The sequence below is a fragment of the Neovison vison genome, chromosome 3, assembly GCF_020171115.1.
Source record: "Neovison vison isolate M4711 chromosome 3, ASM_NN_V1, whole genome shotgun sequence".
Lineage (NCBI taxonomy): Eukaryota > Metazoa > Chordata > Mammalia > Carnivora > Mustelidae > Neogale > Neogale vison.
The window spans coordinates 126316162-126332258 of NC_058093.1; the positions used below are offsets into that span (position 1 = coordinate 126316162).

The 16097-nt window shown below is 56.7% G+C and overlaps 1 protein-coding gene across 2 annotated transcripts in view; it reads left to right on the plus strand.

The window, feature by feature from the left end:
- Window positions 1–15328, plus strand: part of ZNF516 (zinc finger protein 516) — a 109754-nt gene extending 94426 nt beyond the window's left edge. For both annotated transcript variants that reach the window (XM_044242797.1, XM_044242798.1), the window contains exon 4: window positions 11308–15328. In XM_044242797.1, the coding sequence (XP_044098732.1) occupies window positions 11308–11324 (17 nt within the window). In that variant the 3' untranslated portion in view covers window positions 11325–15328. The remainder of the gene's footprint in view (window positions 1–11307) is intronic.
- The last annotated feature ends 769 nt before the right edge of the window (window positions 15329–16097 follow it).

Genomic DNA, 16097 nt, shown 5'->3' on the forward strand with positions numbered 1-16097 from the left:
GCAAGGCTGGAAGGCCCTGTGTCCACGACGCCTGCCCTCGGGCCGGGGGCGCTGCGCCAGGCTGTGGCGGGTGGTAGAAGGCAGCCGGCACGTGGCCTGGTGTGTTCACACGTTCAGGTTTCAGTTAGTTCTGTGAGTTTTGCACGTCTCAGGGACGTTTCCAGGCATGCAGATTATTTGCTGGGAGACGAGTCACAGTGCGTGGGCGCCCTTTAGACCTGGGGGCAGCCCCGTCGCTCTAGGTTTGGTTTCCGTGGGTCTCAAAGCCGAGAAGTCATAGGCCACTGACAGTGGGCAAGTTTCCGTGGGTACCCGTGTGCCCAGCAGCCGTGACCCGCTGTCCACTCCTTCCGGTGACCGTGGCCTCGGGTGCCCAGACCCGGGACGCCTGTCACTGTGTCCGTGGCTTCTGGTTAGCGCCCAGACCTGGGACGTCACAGCGACCCTCCTTTGGGACGGCCCGTCGCGCTGCCGTTGCTGTCATTGCTTTTGCCCCCAAAAAGTAGAAGTCCGTTTTAAGTTCAGAGTTGAGAATTTCACATGACAGCTTGGAAGTACGCAGTAGCCGGAAATGTTCTCCTTTTCCTTAAGAATTGTAAATGGTTCTCAGGGTTTAGTGTGCGTGTCTGTGTGTGTGCGTGCACGTGTGTGCGTGCGCGTGGCTTAAGAGAGGTTCCACACTCTACATGTGAGAAACGCTGAATCGTGCCTCACACGCATGTGCTTCTCTTGGGTCGTCTGCCCGTGTACACATGGACATAACAGCTCCGTGGATTAATGGCGTTTAGGGCGTTTAAATTCACGCCGACTTGGGTTCCTTAAGGGCAGATCCTCAACTTTTCAGCTGTAATATACTAAGTGTGTTTCTAGAACCATGGTTTCCCGGGTTTAGGGAAGAGCAGAGATCGGTTTCTCTCGGTCACTTGGCTGCTGTCTGTGTGGTGGCCGTGCACTTGGACGGGACGCCCCCTGCATGGCCCTCCCCTCTGTGGCCCCCCTTGGGCTCTGGGCTCGACTTTGGGGCCGGGCCTGGGCTGTCCCGTGGGAACGCCTGTGGACTCCTCAAACTCCTCGGCTTGTCCGCGCCCTGCCCACGTGTCCCGTCTGTGGCCGCCCCTCCGGGACCTTTGCTGGTTCCTTTCTCCTTCTTGGGATGTTTCTGGATGGCCCTTGAGGTGTTGCATAGGAAGGAGACGTGGCAGGCGTGGCCTGGCCGAGAGGAGAGTGGGGGCTGACGGTTCTTGTAGGGAGGCCCTCGGCCGTTGTGCCGCCGGCAGCTGCGAGTGGCCCTAGATCGCCGCCCTGATGCGTTTCTGAAGGTGCCACTGACGCAGATTCCCGAGGTCTTTGTCTTCCACTGGCCAGGCGTCCGTGGCTTTGGTGTGCTACGCAGTTGAATTTCACATCATGCATCTAGAAAATTAAGTTCTTTCGGTTCCAAGTCATCTTTCTGGCCTGCGCCACTGATGGGTCGGCCCGTGCTGGTCGGCTCCCATCCCGTGGTCAGATCCCCCTCCTCTCGGATCGGACGCGAGCCTCCTCTCGGGGGTGTCCCTGTAGGGTAAAGGTCTCAACTCCTCCACGCGGGCCGCGGGAACGCACCTCCCGGCCTCGCGCTGTTGCGGGGGAGGCAGAGGCTGCCGAAGGGAACCTTCTGAGAAGAGCGGCCGTCTGTGCCACGTGCAGTGTTTGTGGGGGCCAGTGCGACTCTGTCGGGGCTCGTGTTCTGCTCACACAGAGGCCCTGCCGTCGGGCGGTGCCTCGGAGACATCGGGTCCTTCCAGACGTCGGGGCGGAGAGTTCCCCGAGGCCGTCTCCCCACGTGTTGCGACGGAATGATGTTTGTGGGGAGGCCCTGCCAGGGGAGGAAGGACGTTCTGTGGCGTGAGACCGTCGCTTCCTGGAGGGACTGCGACCACCACCCTTGAAGCCTGAAACACAGGGTCTGCTCTGTGGCTGGCGAGTCTGGAAACTTCCATCCGTAGAGTAGGACTGTTCTGTTGATGGAATAGAAAAATAATACATTACCTGGGTTTTCACGCTTCGTGGTCAGCCTATGTTAGGTGAGAGTATGGGCTTCAGAATGAAGCTTGAAGGTAACAGGACGAGATGATTTTAGATAGAATGAGATGTAAGGTCTCTGTTGTTGGGACTTGACAGAGTCCCTTGTCCGAGGACAAGCCCGAGACCCGTCCCGCCCCGGGCCGTGCAGGGGCGCATCCCGCCCAGCCCCGCTGCCGCCACACAGACACTCGATGTGACGGGGATGCGAGGTGTGGGCTTCCTTCGCCGGGCTCCGTCGGGGGTCCCCGCAGGTGTCTGGGCTCCTCTTCCCCTTGCGGACGGGCACGTGTGTTGCGGCATGATCGGGTCACGTTAGTGTGCGGGGCTGGGGAGCGTCTGCACCTGCCTCGGGGAGGCCCCTGCCCTTCACTGGGCCTCCTTGCCGCACAACTCTAGTGTCCAGGTCAGAGAGTTAGAGCGCTTTGTCCCCAGCCAGTCTTCGGCTCAAATGAAGTTTGTAACCTTCATGTTGAGCTCGGAATTCCGGGTAGCTCGGGCCCGATATTACTGACCGTGAAGGGCAACGGTCTTTTCTCAGAGAGTAAAGAGAAAACGATGTGGCAAAATGCACAGGAGAACAGCGTGTGTCTGTGTGTCCGTGCGTGTGCGTGCCGGCGCATACTTGATCCAAGGCCGTGCCGTCGGCTCAACGGAAGTGCTGCGTTTTCCTGCTGCCACTTTGGATGGGCAACAGGCAGCTGAAGGAGCTCCCTACGAGACTACCGAAGCGACGTAGTGTGTGAGGACCCTAGTGCCATGTTTCCTCAGGGTCCTTAGCGGGTGTCCCGCGTGGGCCCCTCTAGAATCCACGTGGGCGAGCCGTCCCGTACCCCCGGGAGAACCCGCACAGCCCAGGCGATTGCCAGGGAGGTTCTCATAGGATGAGCCTGGGTTGTGCTTCAACAGGCAACAGAAACGCTTTAGAAGCTGAGATCTTCCCGGGCCAGACTCAGAGGAAGGAAAGATGTTCCTTAAAGACGTGATTAGGTGGCTCTTGGCAGAAGCTGCCACGCTGGGAATGTGTGCTCAGAACCAGGAGGTGTGGGGCCCGTGCCGTGCGCAGCCGTCATGGCCAGGCTGCCAGGCCTCCTGTCCCCGCAGTGCTTGGGGACGCATATGGCGGCGGTGAGGCCTACGCCAAGGACGCTGGCTGAGTGTGCCTTCCCCGTTCAGTGCCTGGGCACTCTGCCCGCCTCAGTCCCGCTGTCTCATTGGGGACAGTGGCGCGCGTGGGTTAGAAAGGGTCTTGCTCGTCCTCAGTCCTCCTGAACGAGGCGGTGGGAAATGCAGGGCCTTGTGGGTGAGTTCTGCGGTTTCTCTAAGACGCGCGTTCGAGGCTCGCCCGGTGAGGATTCGGACGAGTTCTGCCGTCCGTCACATGCGTGTTTCGGATGATTGTGTCCATACACTGTCTGCAGTGTCGAAGCAATTGTATATTCTTTCCATCTGTCAATGTACGCTGAATTCGGACAAGAATTGGGTTTCAGCTACTTTGACAGAGACTTTGTCATCCTTTCTGTTTGCCGTTTACACTCGCGGACCCGATGTTTGGGACACACTCAGCCCCGTGAGCCTCACTTAAGCGCGCTGCTCCAGGCAGAACTTGCTCTGGTTGGTGTTTCTGTGCTGTGTTTCCGCTGAGTTCCGGTTGTGCCCAGCTGTGAGAGTGGGGCTCGGGGAGGCCTCTGGAGCTGCTCCCCGTATGTGAGCCTTAGCCTTTCTTCAGAAGGACGCCCCAGAGCAGGCCGGGGGCAGGTAGGTGAGGGCCATGTGCTCCGCCGTTCTCGCCGAAGCGAACACAGGTAGGGCCTTCAACCTGGCCCGACTCCCTGGTCTCCCGTCTGTGCCCCAGAGGGTGCGTGGGCACACAGGTAAGGAGCCAGGTACCTGGGCGGTGTTGGGGGTGTGGTGGGGACTGGTGGCCAGGCCGCGGCCTCCCTGCCCCCGCACCTGGCCGTCCCCACAGAGCCACCCCCCACCCCGGGCCGTGGCGCGGGTTTTAGCTCACTGTGGTTGACACTCCCTCACCGTCTCACGTGTGCCGGCTGTTGGCAGAGCCTGGGGGGAGGGGTCCTGGTCGCCCCCCAGGCCTGCAGGTGCTCCCGTCACCCCACTAGACACAGTCAGGACGTTTTCCTCTGGCCCCGGTCCTGCCGCTTCCCACCTGCACACCACCCACGGCCACCGCCGCCCAGGGCCGCTCTGGACACACGCCTGCCGGGGAGACCCCTTGTGTGTGGAGCCTCCCACCCTAAGTGCAGGGTCCCCCTGCCCACAGCCACACTCTACCCATCCCCCAGAAGGGGAAGGGGGTGCTGGTGAGAAGGCCCCTTCAGTGCCCTGGGGCTGAACACACACCCTCAGTGCTGGGAGCGAGCTTGTCCCTTGCTGCTCCGAGTGTAAGAGGGGCTGGCTGCATGGAGCTAAAATGAGATTATCTGGGGAAGAGAAGGCTCCTGGGGTGGCCGTCCTCTACTCCCCACAGGATACGTGGATGGGGGCAGGATTTCTCACCTCTGCCCTCAGGGCCAGCCTTGCGTCTCCCAACTGCGGGCCCCACTCTGATCTAGGACTCTGTCTTCCTGGAGCCTGAGCGGGATTTCTGCCTCAGAAGACCCTCCCTACAACCACACAAATTTCACGGGGCCCCCCGCACGGGCCTGTGCCAGTGGCAGAAGCCCTTGGCCTGTGTGTGCGGAGCTCGCCCGTGACGGTGCGGGCCGAGAGCCGTGGGCGGGGAGCGGGGGTTGGGGGTGGGGGGGCGCCGTGTGGGCACGGGAGCACGCGTGCGGCGGCCGCGGGACGCACAGCGACAGAGGCCACACGGTGAGTAACGCGGGAGGAGCGTCCCTGCACGCGGACGCCGGTAATTAACGCTGCCAGCGACGGCTTTCTTGGGCAGCGCGGTCTTTAGTACAAACAGTCGTGGCTCCGGGCGCTCCCCCAGCCCCATCCCTTACAGTAAGTGTGGGTGCAAATTGGGATTTTCCGGCCACGGGCTCGGCGCTGGCATCTTTTTTGTGCAAGGGCTTTGTCTGTAATGGCCTTGCTCGGCACGGGGTCATGTGGGGGCCGCTCGCGCTGCACTAGTGCACCCCGTGTTCCCACAGCGGTGCTGGAGTCCTGACCCCCGAGGTGCTGAACGGACCCACGCCCCCTCCGCAGACGCCCGGAACAAGCCGGTCTTCCGGTTAACTGGACGCCGGGCTTTACTGTGGCGCGGGGAAGAGACGCGCCGTGGTGCTCAGCACAACAGCCCCCGGCCGTTTTCCGATCCCCAGACGCGCAGAGAACTGCATTGCTTTGGTGGGGAGCTGCCCCTCAGGGCAGTCTGGGGCACTCGACAAAGCCCAATGGCCGTCGCGGCCCCGAGCGACAAGGATGCGGCGGGCAGGTGTGGCCGCGGCTCTCGTTCTTGCTGGGGTCTGGGCGTGGCCGCGCCTCCCCATGCCAGAGACGCCTGCTCTCCCCCCCGGGCTGTTCTTGCACAGGTTTGTTCGGGAACGAGTTCTGCCATCTTTGTCCTGGCGTGTTGGTCCTCCTCCGTGAGAAGCACCAGGCGGGCTGTGGCGCAGGCGGCGGTGTTTGCGCCAGGATCTGGTTCCCTGCCTGGCACCCTCGCTGGCATGGCCACTGTGCACGGGCACTGTGGGCATGGCCTGACGTGTGTGGCCAGTGCGTGTGGCCTGCGTGTGTTCACCGCTCCGCATCCCCACAGCGTGCTGCGCCGTCGGCGGGGTTCAGTGTGAGCTCCTGTCTCAGGACACGCACCGTCCTCAGTGGCCTTGCGGGTCGTCCTGGGCTAAGGGCTCTCCCCGCTCCTGTCCCCGCACAGAACATCCCTGTGCCCTCTCCTCCCACGGGCACTTTCCGCTGACATTCTCGCTTTCTGACGGGATTCTGTAGCTGCTGGCTGTCCCCTTTGTAAAGGGAGCGGCGTCTCTGCAGCCGGGGCACGTGTCCGGGCCCTGTCACGGGGTCAGCGCACGCTCGTGGGTCCCATCTGACCAGCGTAACCGTCCTCGGGACTCTGGGCTGCCGAGGGTGGGGACGGTGACGTCAGCCCCGGTGTGTGTCTCGAGAAGGGAAGCTTCGCCGCAAAGCCGTCGGGGGAGTGGCCACTGCCACACGGGGTGGACCTTCGCCCAGAGTGGCCTGTCCTGCACTTGGTGCTTGTGTCTTACTGCGATTTTAGAGCGTCTGCCGGCTGCTAGAAAGCCTGATCTTCATGTCACCGACCGAACGCCCCGTTGTGTGGTAGCGTTTTCCAGTCAGCGGTTTCTGTCTGTCCGTGAAACGGGCTGTTTTAGCATAGAAAGAACTTACCTGGCGGTGCTGTGACCGTTTGGGACTAAGTAACGTCTCTCCGGATGCGGAGTTAACAGATCTCGGCCCAGACGTGGCCTGGGCACCGCCGTTTCCCACGGGCGAGGACGCCCTCGCGGCGGGACTCGCTGCGGCGTTTGCGGGACGTGGTAACGCGCTTGCACCGGGGCTGGAGGTCCCAGCTGGCGTCGGGGCAGAGCGTCCGTGCCCGCAGGCGACCCTTGCATCTCCCTAGGGCGTGGCTTTCCGCAGAGAGTATTCGGTGTCGCGGCCGAGGCCCGGCGGACCCCCAGGACGTGGCGAGGTCCTTCGGGGCCGCGCGTCCGGTGTTGGCGCCGCGCTCCTTCCGCCCCGCCTCCTGTCACGGGTGCCCCTGTCGCAGGACACGCCGGTCAGCGAGCCTCGTCACAGGCTGTGTCTCACGCTGTGGCTTTGTTACGGTACTTAGTTGGGGTTTCGTCACGGTTGGTACCCGTGCTGGGCTGTGACCGAGAAAAGATGGTTTATGTTTCTCTGGGCCTGTGGACTCAAGTTCTGCAGTTTTGTCCTTAACCGACTGACCTGTGGGCTTCTTGTCCGCAGGGATGCACGTTACGTGCTCTAAGCCGCCGTTCGCTCTCGGAGCCAGGCCCTCCGTGGGTCAGCTGTCCTTCTGTCCACCCTGGGACACGCTCGCTCAGACCTGTGACCCTGGCGTTGTGCTGGATTACCGGCCCCTCCCACTGGAGCTGCTGGTTTGCTTAATTCCTAGGTGGAGGTCATGGCCCCTGGTCGTGCTTCTTGTCCTTTGTTACATTTAAAGTAGCTTTTTTTTTTTTTTTTTTTTAAAGTTTTATTTATTTGAGAGAGTGAGCGAGGTCCGCTTTTGAACTGTTGAGACCCTGGGTTCCTGAGTAGGAAGCTGCCCACCCCCCCGCCCTGCCTGGGGTGTGGGACTTTCTGCTGGTGCCCGCGTCTGTAGTAACCCCAGGAGCACGTCGTACCCTCGCCGTGAAGACACCGTGGGCCGCATACGCGTTCTGGGATGAGTCTGCCGCTGCCGGCCGTGACCGCTGGGATCCAGGCACATGTGGAGGCAGGATGCTGCTCCCAGACTGAATGAGCCAACCATCCCCGATGGCCGTTCTTTTTCCTGGGCATCCTGGTGCTGCCAGAGCCCAGCACTGTGCCTTTTGTTGCCGAGACCCGGGGCCTTGGTTCTCTGCCGTGTCACGCCGGCGACCACGCAGCAGCCCCCTGACTTGCCGAATTAGCATCCAGAGTCTGTGCGTTAGCTAATTCAGACAGATCATGATGTCCCGGGTCTCCGGGTGAGACAGTCCATCAGGCACGGGGTCCAGGCCCAGAGCCAAAATGGATCTGCTTCTGTTAGGTCAGAATGAAAGCAACTTGGAGAAGTGAAGTGATTCTCTTCGGTTGTGTGCTGTGGCTGCGCTCTCTTCTCCGTACGTACGCTGGTCAGCAGGCATTCCTCCCACAGCTGGAGTGGACAGGGTCGCCGAACCCTTACCAGTTACAGGCGTGGATTCCGTGGTCGAGCTTCTAGAAGGAGAGTCGTGGTCACGGCATGTGTTCTGCAGTGTCTACTCTCGCAGGACATGGGTGCTGGAGGGGAGGAGCGTCATCCCGCGGGAGGCATGGCCATGGCTCTGGGCGAACTGTCCCCACCCTCAGGAATGAAGGCCCCACTGTTTGTGCTTCGCGTAAGCGCACCAAGTCCAGTCGTGAGGGTAGCTGATGCTCGAAGCTAAATTCTAAATGAAAGGAGGGCTTCCTGCATGTTGTCATTTCCAAGATGCTTTGTCATAGATTCAGCAGGACTGAGTAAATGTTTAGTTCCTAGTCATTACCGGTATTCATCATCAGCAAGATTTTTTAAAAATAATAGGCTGAAGTATGGGTATCGTTGTCCTACTGGTGTTGGGGGGGGAATTCTAGGTGGCTTTGTCTGTGTGTTGTGAAGAAATTTTTTTTTTTCTGTTATGTGTTTAAACGTTAGAAATTGAAATGGTATTTAGAACCAAGAAAAATGGACCCTCTCTCCGTGCCGTCCCCTGGCTTTTGGATTTAAAAAACCAGACTGACTTTTGCTGAAATAGGAAATCTGGTGTTCCCAGCGTGTTTGGATTCCTTGCCAAATTTTAAGACTATGATTAATAGTTTATTTCTTATTGTTCTAAATGTTATGTTAAAGTAGTTAAGCCAGAGAAATAATTCCATTAATCAAAATAAGGGAAATGAAAAAGTAACTGGGCCTGGTTTAGCTCTGGATGTTGGGACGCGGGTGACGGAGCCTCGTGGAGCCGCCCAGTCTGGTGTCCGGTCACTGTTGGAGTCTCAGCGTCGCGTGTCAGATTGCAAAGTCCCGCTCAGGTCTCTAAGCAGCTTCCGTATTGGTAAAACCAAACAGACATCTCAAAACACGTTACCCGCCTTTCTCTGAAGTCAAACGTTCTATGAAAAGTTGTGAACAGGTTGCGTGCTTTGTCTAAAGTGACACACGGCCCTGAGAGCCGCCCCTCGCCTGCGGCGTGGTGAGTGAAGGTCGCGTCAGGAAGGTGCTGCGTGTGACCTCCTCAGGCCTAGAGCACCACACCACGTGTGACGGATGTGGTCGCGTCCCCCTCGCTCTGAAGGCCGACAGGTTCGCGTGTGTCCTGGGGAGGGGTTTGTGTCATCACCCCTCCCCACAGGAGTACACGTACATCCCCTTACCTTATAAAGACAAAAGGGAGAAAAAGTAGACCTCATGAAGTTCCGGAAGTCAGTATCCATCCCTAGAACATTGAAGTGCATTAAGGAAGATAATTATTTTCTTTAGTGTTACTGTTACTGGAAAGCCCGCAATTCACAGAGCAGCAGAAAACCCACAGATTTTCTAAAAACATGTTTCTCGTCATCTGAGTATTCTATCTCATAGCGGGGGGAAAGCAGCATGTGTGCACTCAAAATCCTAGGTGTGCACGTGCATATTTCTGTGACTCCTTTCTTCCCAGCCTGCATTTCCCATGTGCGGATTTCTCAAATGAATTTCTTTCATTTCCTAAAAAGCCTGTAGGTCACTGTATTGAGGAATAAAATGTTGATGACTCCCTTAAAGAATGAGATGCTGTCTGAACATATTGCTTCAATTCCAAACCAAAAATAGACATTACTGTGTCTAGATTTATGGACTAAATTTAACAACCTGGTGGCTAGGGTTACCAGATTTTGTAGTCCTTCTGAATCATTTTTAAAACTTCCTGAGCTTCGCAGTTCAAAACTTCTGTCCTTCATGGAGGGAGGCGCGTTCTCCTGTTCCCTCTCTAATCTGCCCTGTGCAAGTTTGTGTTTTCTGGCCCCAAGGAAATGAGGTGCGGGCGGCGGTCAGGGGCGCCGTCACTGTCGCATGTGCAGAGTGGACACTGTTCAGAATCGCTGGCGAGTTCACTTGCTACATATCGTCATTCTGGGGAGACTTCCAGGCCATTCACCTAAGCACTGACAATAACTCATTTTTCTCTTGGCAAACACAAAGGCCATTTTCCTTTCTTGAATGTATCTAGAAGCAGTTTGGAAAGTGCCCTGTTGATGAACCTCCGTGGTGTGAGGTCGCTGTGCAAAAATGTAAAACCTCGCTCTCCGCTCGCTGCGGGGAATGCGCCGTCTACCCGAGGATGTGGAGTTACTGTTACGCGTCCGATAAATTCCTGCCTGTGCCACTGTACCCGCCCCAGCCCCCCCAGAACTTTTGTCCAGTGTCTTCCTGGGCCGCCTCCAGTGTTGACTGATGGACGTCATGCACGTGGGGCTGGTTTTAAGTAGGAGCTTTCAGAAGCTTGACTAAAGAGAAGCGCTTAATGCACGGTGTCAGCCGGCCCCTCCCCCCACGATTTCTGGGGTTCCCGGAGGCCCAGCGGGAAACCAGTGAGAATCGTGCTGAGTGCTGTAGCGTCCGCGTGCGTGCTAATGTCGAGTGATCGGTCTCTCTTCGTCAGGGCTGCAGCTGGAGGTTAATGCGGTTCAGTAAGATTAATCTCGCCCTGTTGTTTTTGTCCTCGGATGGTAAACTCCGTTGTTCAAACAGCAATGCTTCGAATGTCACTGGAGAGCCTTCTCTGAAAGCCGCAGGCTCACACGTTTCCCCATTTTTATCTCGCAGTGCACTTGACTTTAGAGAACCCCTTCTGTTGTCCCGACGTGGTGATTATTTATGGAAATCGGTGGAAGCACTCTCGGTTCCGACGGACCAATGTGAGGGCTGTCCTTTTTTGACCGTCTGTATGGCCCCCGGATTCCGCCTTGGCTTGAATCTCGCGGAGCTGTCACTCACCTGTCAATCCGCGTTGTGCTACAAAATTCTCCTTTTTTTGGGAATCCTCCCCCAATTCCATCTTGCCACCTTTTAACCTCCAGGGCTGGTCTGGACACTTGTTTGCCTTCTTGTATGTGAATCAGAGAGGGCCAGCCACCCTCTCTGAATCCGTGCAAATGATTGTCTAAAGCTGCCCCCGCAGAGCAGGAAGGCCCATTTAAAATCTCTTCTGCTCGGGCGCCTGGGTGGCTCAGTGGGTTACGCCGCTGCCTTCGGCTCAGGTCATGATCTCAGGGTCCTGGGATCGAGTCCCGCATCGGGCTCTCTGCTTGGCAGGGAGCCTGCTTCCCTTCCTCTCTCTCTGCCTGCCTCTCTGCTTACTTGTGATCTCTCTCTCTCAAATAAACACATAAAATCTTTAAAAAAAAAAAAAAAGTTTAAAATCTCTTCTGCTCGAGCAGAGTGATTTCCTGCAGCAGTCAGGGGTCTCCACGCACCTGACGGGGTTGCTGCCTCAAGGTCGCCCTGCTCTTGGGTGTTGATAAGAAAATTAATAGGGAAAATGCACGTAGATATCAAAAGGCAGAAATGAGCTTCTCTGTTGTCTGCTTTTTCTCATCTAGGGGAGAGACCGTTCTAACCCCAATCCCGTCCAGCAGTGCCTCTCAGAAAGGGAACCTAGAGACTCGTTGCCGGCGTACCCTGGTGCCCCGTGACAGCCGTTCGCAGCCCCCCACGGACGTCCCGGCAGTGACCCCGACCCCCCGTGGAGGAGAAGCTGCAGGAGCCCCGACCGGATGGCCCGACCCTGGCCCGACCCTGGCGCGGCCGTGCTGGAGCGCAGGCCGAAGGGAGATGCTTCTGCGCCTTGGGAAACGGTTCGGAGCACACGAAGATGGTCTCCTCCAGGATCCCGTGTACATACTCTGGGCAGCTCTGGGCTCATCGACCGCCGTCCCCTATTTTCTTACCATAAACCGTGCTGTTGGCAGGTACGCTCAGAGCACAGGCCTCTGTGTTGCTGGAGACACGTTTGAGACACTGGAGAGAGATTCTTGTGCGTGTCAGAGAGACGGAAGAGCCGGGCGCCGGCGGGAGCTGCTGACGCTCGGAGGACAGTCGGGTAACGCCAGGACACGTGGTGGGGCGGCTGGTGGAGCGTTAGTGCCGCAGCCCGTCTGTGTCGTAGCGGGTGTTTAAAGTCGTCCACGAGAGAGAGGAAGGAGGGAGCGCCGGGCACTGCGGAAAGCAGGCTCGGTGGCGTGGGGCCACGGTGTGGTCCTAACTGGTGGCCTTTGGGGGCCGTGGGTGTTTCCCGTTTGCTCTTCCCGTCCTTCCCGTCCTTTGTGCTCAGCGAGCCTGCAGGGGACCCACACCCGTGGGAGTGCGTATATTTGCTTCGGGAAAGAGCTAGTTGAACACTAAGACAAGCAGGCTTCTTTGTTTATTCTCAGGACCTTTTTGTAACAGGGCTACACTCTGCGACTGCTCCCCAAGGAAGACTGCCCGTAAATTCTCTAGCCACTGAAACTCCCTGCCCCGGTCTAGACCCGTTTCAGTGATGGCGGGAGCATCCCTGAGCAGATCCGGGGGCCCTGGTGCTCTGGAAACCTGTGCTCCCCTCCCTCCCAGCTGCCCCCCCACCAGCCCAGCTAGTAGGTGTCTTTTCTTCTCGGGCCCGGGGACCTCCATGGGATGAGTCCCTTCATTCCCGGGGCGTGGAGGTCCCCTGGCCCCTGGGTGGGGGCAGCTTCATATACCTCTTCCTCAGTCCCGCAAATGCAAGTTTTTGTGGTGGGGGGTTAAGGCCCATAACAAAGGATCTTAAACCGTGCAGTGTACGCAGCTAAAATTGTATTCCACAGATATAAATATTTTCTTTTCCTGTTACCGTGGCACTGTGTGCGATGGTAATATTTCTGAGAGTTTCAGATTTTTGCACATATGATTTTATGCATTATCAAAAGTTGCTGCCTTGAATGACAATGTTCTGTGAAATTTTTTGCAAAAGCTTTACTAGGTTTTTTTTAATTGTGACATTTTGTAAAGGCAGGAAATGGATTAAAAACGAGCATGCTAAATATATTTTTCAAAAAAGCAATAATTTTACATGTACAGAAATTATCCTAACCTTTAATACTGGTGAGAGCAACAGTTTACTTAATACAGTAATGGATCAGCGCAGTTTTTTGTAGAAAATGGGCTTCTGATACAAAGATCTGTTTAAACTTGTGCGCGCGCAGACACAAACCCTGAAGTGTGGTTTTCCTGTTCTAATGATTTGTTGAATTATTATATTATTATTATTGTTGATGTTGTTATTAGTTAATGTTTGGTTCTGGATTCTACTTGTTACTGAATTTAAGTTACTTGAGGTTCCGGTTACTTTGCAGCACTTGGAAACAGTGGGATCTAACTGGGTAGCTCCTCTTTACGTATGGATGTACACACGCGTATGCCTGTGCACGCGATGTTTTCACTCACTTTTTCCGGATCCTCGTACACCAGGTTTGTACCGGAACGATCTGTTGTGTTGGCGTAATTAGGAACATTCACGCCGATTGTATCGAGCAGCTGTGATCGACTGTTTCTGTATTTTGAGCAAAGTTGCAGAGACACATTCCTCTGTTAGAAATCAGAATGCCTTTCTGTTGACTTCTGTTTGATCATTTCCATAGTTTCCCCACAGTGATAAGTTCCGGCTTTCATTTTCTCGGCTAAAAGTGAACAGTGACAAGTCAGGGCGCACAGGGGCTCCAGACCCGGTCCTGTCTTTCTCTGTGTTCTAGCGATTAAAAGCAGTTCTGTCCCCAAAGTGACACGGAGCTGTCCTGTCCCTTCTTCCTGTTTTGGAAGCTCCCCCCACCCCCCTCCCCGACCCCGGAGCCCCGCCAGCGGCCGGAATGGCCAGGTGGCGAGAGGGGTGCACCCCGGGTCCCGCGGGCAAAGCGCGCAGTCCAAGTCGGCTTGCGGGAGCGCGTGCCTGGCCCCGTGCAGAAGGCGGCGTCCCCGGCACGGAGCAGGGGAGGAGGCTGCCCTCCAAGCCACGCTGTCTGGGGCTGGACTGTGGCTTCCTTCTCACTGGTCAGCAGTGTGGTTGGGTCTGTTCATGCGTTGTTGTCTGTTTGACCATAGTATTTAATATGATTTGTGTTTTCTTATTTATTTAGCCAATATGTTTTGATTTGCTTTTTTTCGAACGGTAATTTCCACGTGATCTCTCCTGTAAGTCATCTTCTGACTGTTACAGACTCTTTCTACTACCTCTACCGACCTGCTGTTTCCTTGTTTCCTAACAGGATTTTTACAGTGTTGGCGTCTGATGTAACTTAGACAATAAAGGGTTTGGTTGTCTACACCGCAGCAGCTTCTCCGTGTGTCTCCCCGCCCCGCCGGCGCCCTCGCTGCTCCGGGGCGGCTGTCGGTCTGGCTGTCCTCGCCCCCTCTCCTCCCCGCTCACGTCTTTCCTCATTGTCCCCGTCCGGTCCCACAGAGTGACGATGAGCTGAGGAGCGTTTCAGGTCACTCACTCACACTCCTTAACTCGAAGAAGGCAGCGTCTGTTCTCCGCAGCGTCCGCCGCCGGCCCCTCCCAGGACGCAGCCCGCCTCGGCCGCTCCGCCGCCTGCTCCGGGCGGGTCCCTCGGCCTCTCCGACGGCTCCGTCTCCCGCCGGTCCGAACGCAGCGCAGACCTGCAGGGCTCGGGGATTTTGCCTTTCTAGTTTCGAAAAGTATGAAATACTCGGAGCGGTTCCTCTGATACTCATTTATTTTCGAAATCAAGAAAGACACCGGTTTCCCAAGAAGCGCGCCCGGGAAGCTGCTCGCGGTAGTCCTGGCCTGTGGCCCCTGCGCCGGGTGAGGGACGTGGCTCTTGCCCTCTGTGTCCGGAGCCACGTTCAGACGTGGCCGCTCTGTCACAGGTCACGTAATGTTCCGGAAACATCCGGAACAAGGGCCCGCGCACAGCAGTTGGTAAGCAAGCCCCGCTTTCGGACGGGCGCAGCCTCGAGTGCGGCGCGGACGGGGAGCCGCTGGCTGACAGCGGGACAGCCAGAGCGCTCGGAGCCCGTGGGACGGGTGTCGCCTCGATCCTGCAGGGACGACACCTGTTGGTCTGTGCCCCAGAGACGCTGTGCCTCCGGGATTCTCGTGCCCAGATTCCCTTTACCAGCCCCTGCTCTAAAGCCAACATGCTGACTCTCAAGCCCTGAGGGTGTCCGTGGCGCGGAGCGAGCGGGGCCGTGTTTGTCTCTTGTCGCTGAGCTCCGGGTGCGGAGCCTTCTGTCCCCGGAGTGAAAGGGAACCACGGCCAGGGCTCCCGGAGGTGGTTTCGGTGCAGGCCGGGCCCCTGCACGCCCGTGGGACGGGACCGAGGGGGCTTCATTCTTCATCCACTGCGCTAATTACACTCTGAAGCAGTAAAATGCAAAAGACCATAGAGTTTGTATTTCTTTTTTTTTAAATACAGTTTATAACATTATATTTTGTACTCTTTATATTAGATTTGTAACTAGATGGATGTATTTAACTCTATTTCTGAAAAAATAATTCAGTGTTTCAGTTATGTGAAAAAATATTTAGATAAAACATATTCATTCTATTGGACTTTGAAATCAATAAAAAGATCTTGGAGTTGCTGAGACTCGTTAAGACCTTCTTCGCCGGTCCCAGGAGGTGCCTAACCTTCGTCTCGATCTGCGGTTTCCTGTTTTCATTGGCAGAACACAAAGCCAAGTGTAGAGTTCTTTCTAGAAGCAGAAGGGTTTAGCGTGACTCACGAGATAACTCATCTACGACCATGTCGGATGGCCAGAGTGTCTTCTTTTTGTTTTTGTTTTTGTATTTTTTTGCCGACTCCAGGGCATACACACGGTTTCTTTTTTTGGAAGGTGACCGCACAGCTCGTGTTCTCCCACAGCGCGCCCCTTTGTTCCCTCACCAAACCCACACACCGTCCCTGCTCTCGCCGCCCGAGCCCCGCGGCGTGCGCAGGACGGACACAGAGCGAGCCCGAGTCAGGTGAAGTGACGGGATCAAGAGCGTGGGGTTCTGAGGCCCTCAGGGAACTTCAGTTTAAAGCTGAGAAGTGTTTTGAAGTGAGAAGTTTTAACTGTGTCTCCACTGGCAGTAAAAAGAGGTGGGAATTGACAGTCCGTGCTGGTATCCGGCAGAAATCCTGGCCCAGACCTCCTTGTGCCCCCGATGCAGGACTTCCTTCCACAGGACACGGGCGTGGGAGCTCCTAACTTCACGCCCGGACAGACACCTTCCCCGGCCCTGGCCTTTCTCCAGGTGGCCACAGTCCTTTCTCCAGGAAGGTGCTTTCCTTCTGTCTCCCTGCTGGTCACCAGACAGCAGACAGCCACGGGCTGGGGGCTCCTTGGCCACTGGGAGAAGATGGCATAGGAC